At 43.4% G+C, this 12631-nt stretch overlaps 1 protein-coding gene across 5 annotated transcripts in view; it reads left to right on the forward strand.

Moving 5' to 3' along the window:
• The window catches only part of LOC308089858 (serine/threonine-protein kinase TAO1-like), a 41073-nt gene extending 28445 nt beyond the window's left edge, over positions 1 to 12628 (forward strand). For all 5 annotated transcript variants that reach the window (XM_080434793.1, XM_080434794.1, XM_080434792.1 and 2 more), the window contains exons 15-23: positions 1106 to 1195; positions 2447 to 2593; positions 3579 to 3707; positions 4132 to 4215; positions 4744 to 4863; positions 5349 to 5588; positions 6267 to 6479; positions 7952 to 8134; positions 8760 to 12628. In XM_080434793.1, coding sequence (XP_080290919.1) covers positions 1106 to 1195; positions 2447 to 2593; positions 3579 to 3707; positions 4132 to 4215; positions 4744 to 4863; positions 5349 to 5588; positions 6267 to 6479; positions 7952 to 8134; positions 8760 to 9305 — 1752 coding nt within the window. In that variant the 3' untranslated portion in view covers positions 9306 to 12628. The remainder of the gene's footprint in view (positions 1 to 1105; positions 1196 to 2446; positions 2594 to 3578; positions 3708 to 4131; positions 4216 to 4743; positions 4864 to 5348; positions 5589 to 6266; positions 6480 to 7951; positions 8135 to 8759) is intronic.
• Positions 12629 to 12631: the final 3 nt, after the last annotated feature.

Below are 12631 nucleotides of genomic sequence, written 5' to 3' on the forward strand. Positions count from 1 at the left end.
GAGAGTTACAGACCTGTAAGGGCCCATTTGGATCCTGGGTGGTCCCTGGACCCGACTCTACCCTCTAATATTTAGTCAGCTCTGTACTTGGTTCTTTTTTCCCTCTACACACCAAATCTCTTCGCCGAAAATAGCCGATCTATAAGCTCACAACACGAGCAGAATGTTCCCCCCAGAATATAGGTGCTAGGGTTCAAGTTGTTAGTGTCACTTTATCCAGTAGCACTTAACATTGAGGATTTTACTGTATATACACATAAAAAAAACATACATAGTGGGTCCCAAAAGACAGACCTTAGGTTCCATCTCTCCCAACGTATCCTCATCCCAGACCCTGAAGACCGTCAACCAGTTGTCTAAAATATAAATGTAAAGCTCTTATATACAAGTCATCACATTCTAAAATATAGCTATTATTGTCACATTAACCCATTTAGACCTGAGGCCGATTCTAAAAAAAAAGCCCTCTAAATCCTGACCCAAGTTTTCTGAAAAACTTCAAATATATATATTTTTTAATGTTGCTATATACTGTATATAGCAACAACTACACACAGATGTGTTCCCGGCTTGAAATCTATAACAACGTATAGGTGTTACAGGTCTAAATGGGTTAAAGATGGCTACACTTACAGGTTGCACGTTTTTATGCAAAATGCATTACTGGATACCACATTTATCTCTGCTAAACCAAGCCATGTCTGTACTCAATTCTCGACTCAGTCATACCAAAGACGATAAAAATGGTACCCACTGCATCTCTGCTTGGCCCTCAGCATCAAGTGTTGGATTGGGGTTAAGCCCTGCGACATACTAGGCTCCTGAACTACATGACTCTGGAACCACTGGTTCCCAAGGCGGCTTGCTTACTTACTAATTTACATGTAGTACACAATGGGTAGTTGACAGCTATCCTGAACAGGGCTCCCTCGTTGAGATCTTTATCTCAATGGGATTTTCTCCTGTATACAATAAATAAAGGTTAAATCAAAATAATAAAATAAACATTTCATAGCAAATAAAATGCTTTGATGAGTGGTGCTGACTGAAAATGACTATTTTTACATAACCACTGACCATTATCCTTGTGTGTGTGCGTGTGCAGGTGACTCGTGAGATGCAGGAACATGAGCAGGACTCTGAACTGCGGGAGCAGATGTCAGGCTACAAGCGCATGAGGCGTCAGCACCAGAAGGTAATGGAATGCAGAATTTTAGATAGATTTATCTATAGTTTGTTTCAAATTATTTTTGTATTTTAATTCCTCTGTGTAACATTTTTGGATTTGTTTGCAAGTACATCTTAAAAAAAGACTATGGTGGAAATGGGTTATCTCATCTTCTGAGGAGGTTAAAACCTCAGATACTTTTAGAGTTTGTAATACAGATGCCCCATTGACGGTCGTGGCGGTTTGTTGTAGCCACCTTAGAGCCATAAACTGACCAGGAAATATGGCTTTTTGAAATGATTGGAATGACACAGACAACTGTCTGCAGTGTGTGAGGTTCAGAAGTGAACCACAAAGAATTTATTAAAAAGCTCTTACATCCCACAGCCCATTACCTCATTGAATTCATATCCTGAACATTCACCAGTTCTGTTTGTTTTTGTTATCTATAAATAGAGTATATACCAGTTCTCTGCAATGATATGTATGTATTTGTTGTATCTTGTAACACAGTAAAGTCAAAATCCAATTTACATGTGTGGACAACTTTGTTTTAACCCATTAAATCAGCTTTTTTTTAGGGGTGTTAGTGACCGGTGACAACATCCCCTAGCCATGAGCATGATATACCACAGGTTCTCACACCATATCATTTGTATACATTACACATGTTGTATGGATTCATGTTGTATGGATTCACAGGTCGAGGGTCAATTACACAGTCTTGATTGCACAAAGTACGAACATTCCAGTCATGAGTATAACTTTATCATGAATATTGTCACTGTAGAACAAAGTCTTAGCCAATCAATCAGTGTCCAGGATTGAAACAACCCATTTTACAATATAGTACACATACAGACTCATTGGGCCTCAAATTTTATACTGAAGCGCAAACACAAGTGTTTCCACGAGAAAAGTCTTGATTCATCATTATTCTTTGTATGAGATTTATTGTGCCAGGTACACTTCATCTCACGTCTGCTGTTGGGCACTCGTATGTGCCACAAATCATGAGTAGCTGTTACTAGAATGCCTTGTTCTTCATGCAATATCGATTACAAGGAGTTCCAAACCTAAAATTAAATGTTTATGTGCCCAACATTTGTCATAACATATAAAGGAAAAGAAAAAAGATGTTTGATGAACGATCTATTGCTTGGATGCATATGGGCTTTTAGGCATGCTTATAGACTTTACTTAAAAAATCTACACTAGAATATAGTAGGGAATTTAAGAGCTTTGTGAATGAGGCCCATTGTTTTGCTCTGCACTTAGCACCTGATGGCACTGGAGAACAAGCTGAAGAGTGAAATGGATGAGCACAGGTTACGACTGGACAAGGAACTGGAGAGCCAGAGGAACGCCTTCACACAAGAGATGGAAAAACTGCTGAAGAAACACCAAGCTGCCATGGAGAAAGATGTACGTACAGTAGATGCAGATAGTATTTATTTCAACTGGCCATATTCACTGAGAGATTTAAACTAAATCACCACTGTTTTATTAGCTACGTTTGGTCTTTGTTTGTTAAAAGTGAATAAGGTCTACGCTCTATTGATGGTTGAAAAGTACCTGGTAGAGTATTAAGACTTAACAGTATTTAACTGGTGACTGGTATCTTTTTTGCCGTAAATATATGCTATGCAGGGGCAAAGTGACATTTTACTTAAATGTGTGGCAGAACAGAGAGTTGCGGGCTGCAGTGGAACGCGGTAAAGAGAAATAAAAGTTTGTGCTAACCTCTACTAAAACACTTTTGGGAGTGTGATTGCAATAGTAGTCAAAATTAAATAAAGCCTCACAATGTGAATTTCCAAAAAGGTACAGTGTGGCATATTTGAAATGGCAGTGCAGCCAAAAATAACAGGCACAGACATAAGTAGTTGCATTGCAAATAATTGTGTAATCTGAGGTAGACATGATATTTTTATAAAGACATGCCTCCCAAGTATTTTATAACCGTCAAACCAGTTACCTGTTTGCCACATAAATGACTTATGACCTTAATTATCATGAGACTCTTTACTCATTTAATTTCAGTAGGAGTGTCCTACGTAAATATCTTTTCCTTATGGTGTCCTCCTGGGCTTTTTTCCCCATGTTAAACATTTTCCAAAACGGCACATGTACCAGCTCACACTCGTCACTTCACGGCACATTGTGAGCTTTGTAGATCGGCTATATTCGCTGTGTTTGCCGTACAACCAACAATATACTGTAGGGTTTACGTGGTTAAATCTCAGTGTAAAATTGGTAAATTGGTGTGCCATAATCCAAGACTCTACAGTTATCACTTGTATTATCTCTGACCACACTACATGCAACTGTACGGTATGTCTAATTGAAAAGTGCATCCATACGCGTGAAAACATAATGTTTCTTACTTTGCCACCTGTGTTTCATCCAGCTGAAGACGTTTAACAACGATGAGAAGAAATTCCAACAGCACATCCAGGTGCAGCAGAAGAAAGAGCTCAGTAGCTTCCTCGAGTCACAGAAACGCGAGTACAAACTACGCAAGGAGCAGCTCAAAGAGGTACACCAAACACACAGACACAACTTCTGCGGGCAGCCATAGCTGAAAGGTTATAGATCCCGCCTGGGAAACCGAAGGTCCCAGGTTCGATTCCAGGCATCAGCAATGTGTCGAAGTGTCCCTGAGCAAGACACTTAACCCTTAACTGCTCCCTGAGCGCTACATCTAATGGCTGCTCACTGCTCCTAGTAGTTATAGGATGGGTAAATAAATTGAGTGTTTTTCTTCTCAAAGATCTAGTGTATATGAATAACCGCAAGCCAAGTGTGCCAACATTTCTTTTTTTGTACTTGATATATCACTATATAATCGGTGAAAAACTACATTTACACCGGTGTATCTGATAACATGTTGCCAGTATGTCCACACAGTTGCTGTTCTTTTCTAAAACGTTGTCATTTCATATGTGCACACTCGTGGCCAGGAGCTGAGCGAGAATCAGTCCACCCCAAAGAAGGAGAAGCAGGAGTGGTTGTCCAAGCAGAAGGAGAACATCCAACACTTCCAGGTTAGCACCGCGCTCCATCACTTCACATTCATTGAATTGTCGCCTTTAACCGCATGAACCGTATCGTTCCTATTCTGCACTTGTCATAATAGGCGAACATGCATCCAGCGTTGAGATGTGTGTTTTGTAGGGATGGCACGATACAAACGGTTCACGTCACGATTATTGCGGCCAAAATAATTGCGCTTAACAATATTATCACGATGATCCAAATCTGCTTAAAACTCTTCAAATGGCACTTTCCTTTAACCTTTTTGCACCCCAGCATCCATATTCAGTGGGGCCAAAAATAGCAGATTTACAAGCTCATTGCAACACATTGTGAGCTTGTAGATCCGCTGGTTTTTGGCAAAGAGATTTGGTGACGGAAAAAAGCAGTCCAAGTACAGAGCCAACTCGGGTCCGGTGATTGATTATTGATTATTGTGATAACGATAATAACAATTATTATTGTTATTATTATTATCCCATATCTAGTGTGTTGCATGCATCCAGTGTTGTAACGATGTGTGCTTGTTTGATTGGCAGGCGGAGGAGGAGGCCAACCTTCTGAGGAGACAGAGGCAGTATCTGGATCTGGAGTGTAGACGCTTCAAACGCAGGATCCTCATAGCAAGGCACAATGTGGAGCAGGACCTGGCCCGAGAGGTACACACACACACACACACACACACACACACACACACACACACACACACACACACACACACACACACACACACACAGACATAAATAGGACATAAATATTTGCGCATGGCAATTTGGTGAATGCCATTTTTAACTGTAACCTAATGCCGTGGTAATACTTCTTACCACGGCATTAAACTCTACGCATTGTGAGCTTGAAGATCTACGATTTCTTCTACTTGGGTGCGCAACACCACGTTTAAATCGGGCATAACCCTAACCCCAACCCCAACCCCCAACCAAAAACATATCATTTTGGGGGTCCTTGACAAGAAAAAGTTGAAGCACCACTGATATAGCAACAATAGTTTTTCAGAAAAAATAAGACATTTGTTGAGAGATTTGACAGTTACAAAAGTTTTTTTGTACAAAGTACAAGTACTCACACCTCACCCCACCTTCCTTTCCCCACTCCTTGTTCTTGACGTTTTTTTGTTTGTTTTAAGGAGCTGAACAAGCGTCAGACCCAGAAGGATCTGGAGCACGCCATGTTGCTCAGGCATCACGAGTCCATGCAGGAGCTGGAGTTCCGGCACCTGGGAACCATCCAGAAGGCTCGAGCGGAGCTCATCCGCACCCAGCACCAGACGGAGCTCACCAACCAGATGGAGTACAACAAGAGGAGAGAGAGGGAGCTGAGACGCAAGCACGTCATGGAGGTCCGACAGCAGCCCAAGAGCCTCAAGGTACCGTCATTATTAGATCAGTAGTTCTCAAACTTTTTGACGTGCCAAGGACCCCCGAATTGATATATATTTTGCCGCGGCCCCCCCCCCCCCCCATCTGAAAATGGTTTGTGCCACTGACCCCCAGAAGAGATTTGTGTAAAAAAAAGGAAAATAAATCAAATGTATGCAACATTTTCCAATACTTTCAAAAAATGTCTTGAAGAAGAATATTCAAAAATAGCAGATGCACAAGCTTGCAGTGAGTATATCTGCTATCTTTTAACAGCCAGATTTTGCTGGGGATCCCCTGGCTAACTATTAAGTTGTATGAGGTGTTATGGAACCTTGAACCTTAGAGACACCCATGCGTACAAACTCACAAATACACACACATGGATACAGATTACACATTGAAAGCCTAAAAGGCAAACTGAAATTACATTTTTATTAATTTGTTCCAACGTTGAATGCCAAACAAACACATTAACTCTCGCAACTATTTTTATGACTATGAATCGTAAACTTTGTAATGCTGACAGCCCTAGCTGATTGAATGGGTTAAAAAGCCAAAACGACTGCCACTCCGGGCCTGCCCAGCACACACACACACACACACACACACACACACATATACATGTACCACCTCGCTCGTTCAACCATCACCATCATCTTCATCCTCTTCGTCCCCCCCCCCAGTGCAAGGAGCTCGCGATCAAGAAGCAGTTCCAGGACACGTGCAAGACTCAGACGCGTCAGTACAAGGCCCTCAGGAACCATCTGCTGGAGACCACGGCCAAGACGGAACACAAGGCCGTGCTGAAGCGGCTCAAGGAGGAGCAGACGCGCAAGCTGGCCATCCTGGCCGAACAGTACGACCACTCCATCAATGACATGCTCTCCACGCAGGCCGTGAGTACCTAGAGAGGGCAGGGCAGTTGACCCAGCCGATATTTAGAACCAATAAATATTCTTGCTCATGTAGGTTAAACAAACAATCGAGAACCAGGGTTGGTTTCGGTAAAAAAAAAGGATGAATGTATTTATTTTAATTTTTATAATCGACTAAATTGATCAGTGTGATTAACCACTTAACCCTGTGTTATACTTGTACTTCATTGCACAATGGTGGCATACAAAAATAGCTTGTAGATCTGCTATTTTTCAAAATTTTTAAATATATTAATCGTAATTGAGCCAAAGGTTATAATCGTGATATTAATTATAAGTCATATCGCCCAGGCCTACTAGAAGGGATGAGACTCCACCTGTTGGACAGAGTGCGTCACTGCACTGTAAACTCCTCTGTTAATTCATCCATTATTAATTCTAACTAACTAAGAGTGTACAGATATAACCAAGCCGCGCAGTTTGGTGTTGAAATGTGCAATTTAACGAGTTTAGCAAATGTCCACAAACTTTTGATTCCATCACCATCATACAGCACAGTTGAGAGGAGAGAGTATAGCTTTGCTGCAATAATAATGTTGACATTGTTATGGACCAGCTAGCTAACTATCTGTAAACATAAACAACGGACGGCAAAGCCAATTGTTACTTCGTGACATGAATTGTGATGCTACAGTAACTCACCCAATTGTGCCAGAGACTAGAATCGTTCCTATGGCTTGAGCCCTTTGCTGGAATTGCCAAATTTATTAACATGCTATTAACGTTTACCATGTCATTCCAATGTGATGGAAACATTTTCCATTGCATTGGAAGCTCATGGTAATTGCTTTGGAATCCCATTTTAATTACAGAATAACACACCTATTTGTGGTTTATCCCTTTCTTATCCCTATCCATCCTATTTATAATTGCATTTGAATTCATTGTGCTTTTATTAACATGAAAGTTTCCCTATTACCAAGTGTCAAGGAATGCGAACACAGATAGAAACCTCATCTCCGTATTCTAATTTTTTGTTTTTTCCCCCGTAAATTAAGGCCCTACTACTTCATACTACAGTGTCACACAAAAATAGCCGATCCATAAGCTCAAAACGAATTTCGATGCAACGTGTTCAGAGCTTGTAGATCTGCAATCTTTTTTTGCACAGGGTTGGGGCAGAAAAAGCAAAAGCTCTGTCGCCACCAGGTACGGTACTTAGTCTTGGGGACCTCAAGGAGGTTTGCGTCACCAGACCTGAGGGAGAGGACATGACATTTGAGGAGATCGAATTAGGTAGGGGCCGGGGGGAGCCAGATTGTTCAGTGCCTTGTAGGTGTTTACAAGGCACTGAACAAGTGGATTCTTTGTTTGACCGGGAGCCAGTAAAGGTCATGGAGGACTGGTGTAATATTATGGTCTCTATTACGATATCTAATGTATGCATGTCTCTGTCGCCCTCCGACCACCGGGCCTGTCTCTGCGCTCTTCAGCTGCGGCTAGACGAGGCGCAGGAGGGCGAGTGCCAGGTGCTGCGCATGCAGCTGCAGCAGGAGCTGGAGCTGCTCAACGCCTACCAGAGCAAGATCAAGATGCAGACGGACGCCCAGCAGGACAAGGAGAGGAGAGACCTGGAGCAGAGGGTGTCGCTACGGAGAGCGCTGCTGGAGCAGAAGGTGAGGCTCAGGGCAACGTGTGTGTGTGTGTGTGTGTGTGTGTGTGTGTGTGTGTGTGTGTGTGTGTGTGTGTGTGTGTGTGTGTGTGTGTGTGTGTGTGTGTGTGTGTGTGTGTGTGTGTGTGTGTGTGTGTGTGTGTGTGTGTGTGTGCAGAAAATACATTTTGATACCAACCAACCAGGAGAGAGTACCCATTTATCAGCTTCATTTTTATAGTGTTCCAATTTTGTGTTGTCACTCCTCTCCTTGTCCTGCTTTATTTATTGATAGTTTTTTATTTATTTAACCCATTAATACCTGGAACGCATCTGTGTCACTTTTAGATTTCTTTAGGCTATTCAAAAATAGCAGATATACAAGCTCATAGCGCGGCACCGAGTGCCGCGCTACGAGCTTGTAGATCTGCTATTTTTGAAAAATCGTGAAAATTATTTTTTTACATTTCTTTCCGAAAAACTGTTTATTTTAGAAAATGTTTAGAAGCGGCCTCAGGTCTTAATGGGTTAAAAAAAGCAGTCAAGCAATCTACAAGCTCACAAGGTGTTGTAAGATTGTATATAATGTGTATAATTTTTTTTTGTCTACTAAAATGTTGTCTTTCTGTGGTTCTTTTTCTTTGCACCAGATCGAGGAGGAGATGCTCACGCTGCAGAACGAGCGGCTTGAGCGAATCCGCTCGCTGCTGGAGCGGCAGGCCCGGGAGATCGAGGCCTTCGACTCCGAGTCCATGAGGCTGGGCTTCAGCAACATGATCCTCTCCAACCTCAACCCCGACTCCCAGGGCGGCTGGGTGGGCGGCGGGGGAGGAGGAGGAGGAGGAGGGGGAGGAGGTCAGGGAGGTGCTCAAGGCGGAGGCCACTGGTCCGGAGGAGGAGGAGGCCAACATCACCTCCACCACCCGGGGAGCTCCAGCGGCTCGCCGCAGCAGCAGCAGCAGCAGCCCTGGGGCCACCCCATGCTGGCTGGGGGCCCTCCGCCCTGGAGCCTCCACCACCACCACCTCCCGGGAGCAGGCGGTCAGAGGGGGAGCGGGGGAGGCGCGGGAGGGGTGAGGAACAGCCCGCAGGCTATGAGGAGGACGTCATCGGGGGGGAGGAGTGAACAGGGGATGAGCAGGAGCGCCAGCATCACCTCCCAGATCTCCAATGGATCCCATCTGTCCTATACCTAGACCACACACACACACACACACACACACACACACATACTCTTAAACGGAACACAACACTTGGCGTAGATTTAGGCCGGCAGTTCTCAAAAGTGCGGTCCAGGGACCATTTGGGTTCCTTGAGGGGGTTCTAAATGGACCCCTACAGGTCTGTAACTCTTGAGAGTACAAACGGAAGTTGTACACTCGGAACAACGTGTACAAACGGAACCAAATGGACCCTTACGGGTCCATTTGGTTCCGTTTGTACACTCTCAGAGTTATGGGGGTCCTTGAAATTAAAACGTTTGAGAACCACTTATTTAGGCCATTTTCTTGTTCAACAAGATAACACTGGTCATGCACACACACACACAAAACATGCACGCCACTACGCATGCATTCCACGCCGTTCCTGTTGTTTGCGTCAATGCATTTAAAACACACGGCACAGTACTCAAACTGGGGATCATAGTGCAAATTCCGCTCAGCCCACCCCCTGCCCTGTCTCATCTCTTAAATTCCCTCTATATGTGCCGCTTAGCAGGGGACTGTGGAAGCCTAAAGGCCCTAAGGCTACTCTATGATGGATAGGAATCATAATAAAGTATGCCATAGTTTAGTTTTTTTTACTGTAGCCTAAATAGTGTTATTTTGTCTCTTTTTGGTATTTGCCTCACTAGTTTTCAGTTGCCACAGACCCACATGTAGTTTTCAGTTGCCACAGACCCACATGTAGTTTTCAGTTGCCACAGACCCAAATGTAGTTTTCAGTTGCCACAGACACAAATGTACTTCTCCATGTTTTGAAGACAGTCCCAGTGCCAACAGCAAGAACTGAGGAGTCAACTTGAGTAGGTTGGTTGTTTCCCGTGGCCAAACACCGTCCCACAGGCTGAGATTTTAGTTGTTTTGTTTGTTTGTTTTACTTTAAAGGGGTAGTTCACCCCCCAAATAACTTTTTTTCTATTGATTATTCACCCCATGGAGCCTTGAATTCATGGATATTTATTTGTTTTTGTCGCATTCCTTCCTTTATTATTTGATTATAATAAATTTAGCCCCATTGATTCCGGTAGGAGACACAAATGCATTTGTGTCTCCTACCGGAATCAATGGGGACACATTTATTATAATAAAATTATTGGCTTAGGAATGTGACAAAAACTAAAAAATATCTATGAATTCAAGGCTCCAGATGGTCAGTAATCAATAGAAAAAAAGTTATTTTGGGGGTGAACTACCCCTTTAAGGACTTAAGGAATAGTAGACAACTTGATGAGATTATTTTTTGATGTGCAGTAAAAGGCTTTGAGAAGAGTTGAAGCAGGAGTTTTAATTAAAGAGAAAAAAAGAATGATTTCAGAATGGCTGCAATAGGTGACGCTAGAAAGTAAATGGAAAGACGAGAGGATGTGCTAAGATTATGACTACTCAACCGTAAAGAGTATTTATTATTATGGAGGCACTGTGGGAAGTATTTCTTGCATATTGTTTGTATGTATGGCTCTTAAAGACGCCAAAAGCAAGGACAGAGAGACTCCTTTGGTTATTGTGGTGTAATTTATGCCAATTTCATTAAGCTGATTTCAGAAGTATTTCTGAACCCCCCTCTCTTCTCCCAATTTAGTCGCTTTGCCAATTCCCAATTTTCCCCTCATGTGCAGTCCCTGTCACTGCCAACTCCTACAGTTTGTCAGATGGGAGGTTAGACAGCCACATGTCTCCTCCAGTACACATGAGGTTGCCAGTCGCTTCTTTTCACCTGACAGTGAGGAGTTTCACTGGGAGGACGTAACGCATGCGGAGGAACATGCTTATATCCCTCCTAGTTCTGTGCAGTGACAGAGAATGCCCTCCCTGCCCGGCTTCCCACCCCCGAACACGGCCAAGTGTGTTTGTTGGAACACAATTGGCCAAAGCCGGATGCACCGCGGAGGATTCAAACCTCGAGTCTTCGCGGTGGTAGGCAGGAACCTTACCGCTGTGCCAACCGAAAGCTTCCAGTATTTCCGAAACATGATAGTGTGGCCAAATGTATGTGTGTAAAGGTGGGTTTCAGAAAGGTGGATTTCAGGAGTGTTTCCGTTTAATTCATATTATGTGTACTCAGGTGTTATTGGGTTCTATTTGGGCATCCACAGGCCCCTTGCCCTCCATTCACATGTACCCATAGCCAATGAATGCTCTTCCACCGCCCTCATGGGTTCTCAGCAGCATTTAACCCATTGATTATTTGAATTTGAACCATTTTAATTTTACCTTAACCTTTGCCGGTTGTAATTCCCAATGAAATACAGTATGGCGTGTCTTGATCGATGAAAATCTATGCAGTAGGAAAATCCCTGGGACTATTCTAGCCCCGTCGTTTTATCCTGAGAGACTCGACTCAAGTGGTGCTCTGGCAGATGCATTTTGGCACCATTCTGCTCAAACGCACATCAAGCTTTTATATTCAACTTGACACACACACACATGCATGGCAACTCTTCTCATCGTTTGAGCTCTAATCCGCAGTCCAATCCCCCTTCAACGTCAGGCAGTTGAATATCGCGGGGCAAATGAGAAAGGGACGTTTTAGTCGGAGGAGAGAAGAAGGGACGAAAGGGTGAGGTATTATAGAAAAAGAGATGATACACAAGGCAAATTAACACTGCATGGTCAACTTTCCCAGCATAACCTAGGATGGTAAGAGCATCCAAGGTGGTTTTTTTAAGTGTATCCTGAAAAAAAAAAAAAATAACACTTTTACTTTTGTAAAAGTACATTGATGTGTTATTAAAGTAGCCATGCTGAGGCGACTCATAGAGGCACGGTGGCCGATAGGACTGCCTAAAAACAGTTCCTCCGTGGGCCCGTTGCCTTTTTTTTTTTTTTAAAGGATACATTCATCTGACGGGCTTCGTTGCGGGCGGCGGCGTGCACCGAAAATAGATCTACAAGCGTTGTGAGCTTGTAGACGGGCTGCTTTCGGTGAGCGACGCCGGTGCGCAAAACAGACTATAAATCCGGGCTTTACATTACATCGCACCTAGTTTCAATACACGGCACAGTGGTTTGTCGTTGGTGAATGTCCCGTTGTGACGGATGGACTGGGGAGCGGTGATGCTGCGATCTCCCCTGCTATGCCTCTGCAACCTCCCCCCGTGTCTGACGGCCCACTCTGTCTCATCCCCCCCCCCCCCCCCCCTGTTCTCCTGAACTTGGCCTGGTCCTCCTGATCCCACCACCCCTTCTCCTGCCTACCTTCCTACTTGGGAAGAACACTTCAACCAGGTGAAAGAAAAGAATAAATAAATATATATATGTCTTTTTTCTTTTTATATATATATATATATATATATATATAT

This window comes from Gymnoscopelus braueri (genome assembly GCF_963280865.1).
Source record: "Gymnoscopelus braueri genome assembly, chromosome: 8".
NCBI classification, from domain to species: domain Eukaryota; kingdom Metazoa; phylum Chordata; class Actinopteri; order Myctophiformes; family Myctophidae; genus Gymnoscopelus; species Gymnoscopelus braueri.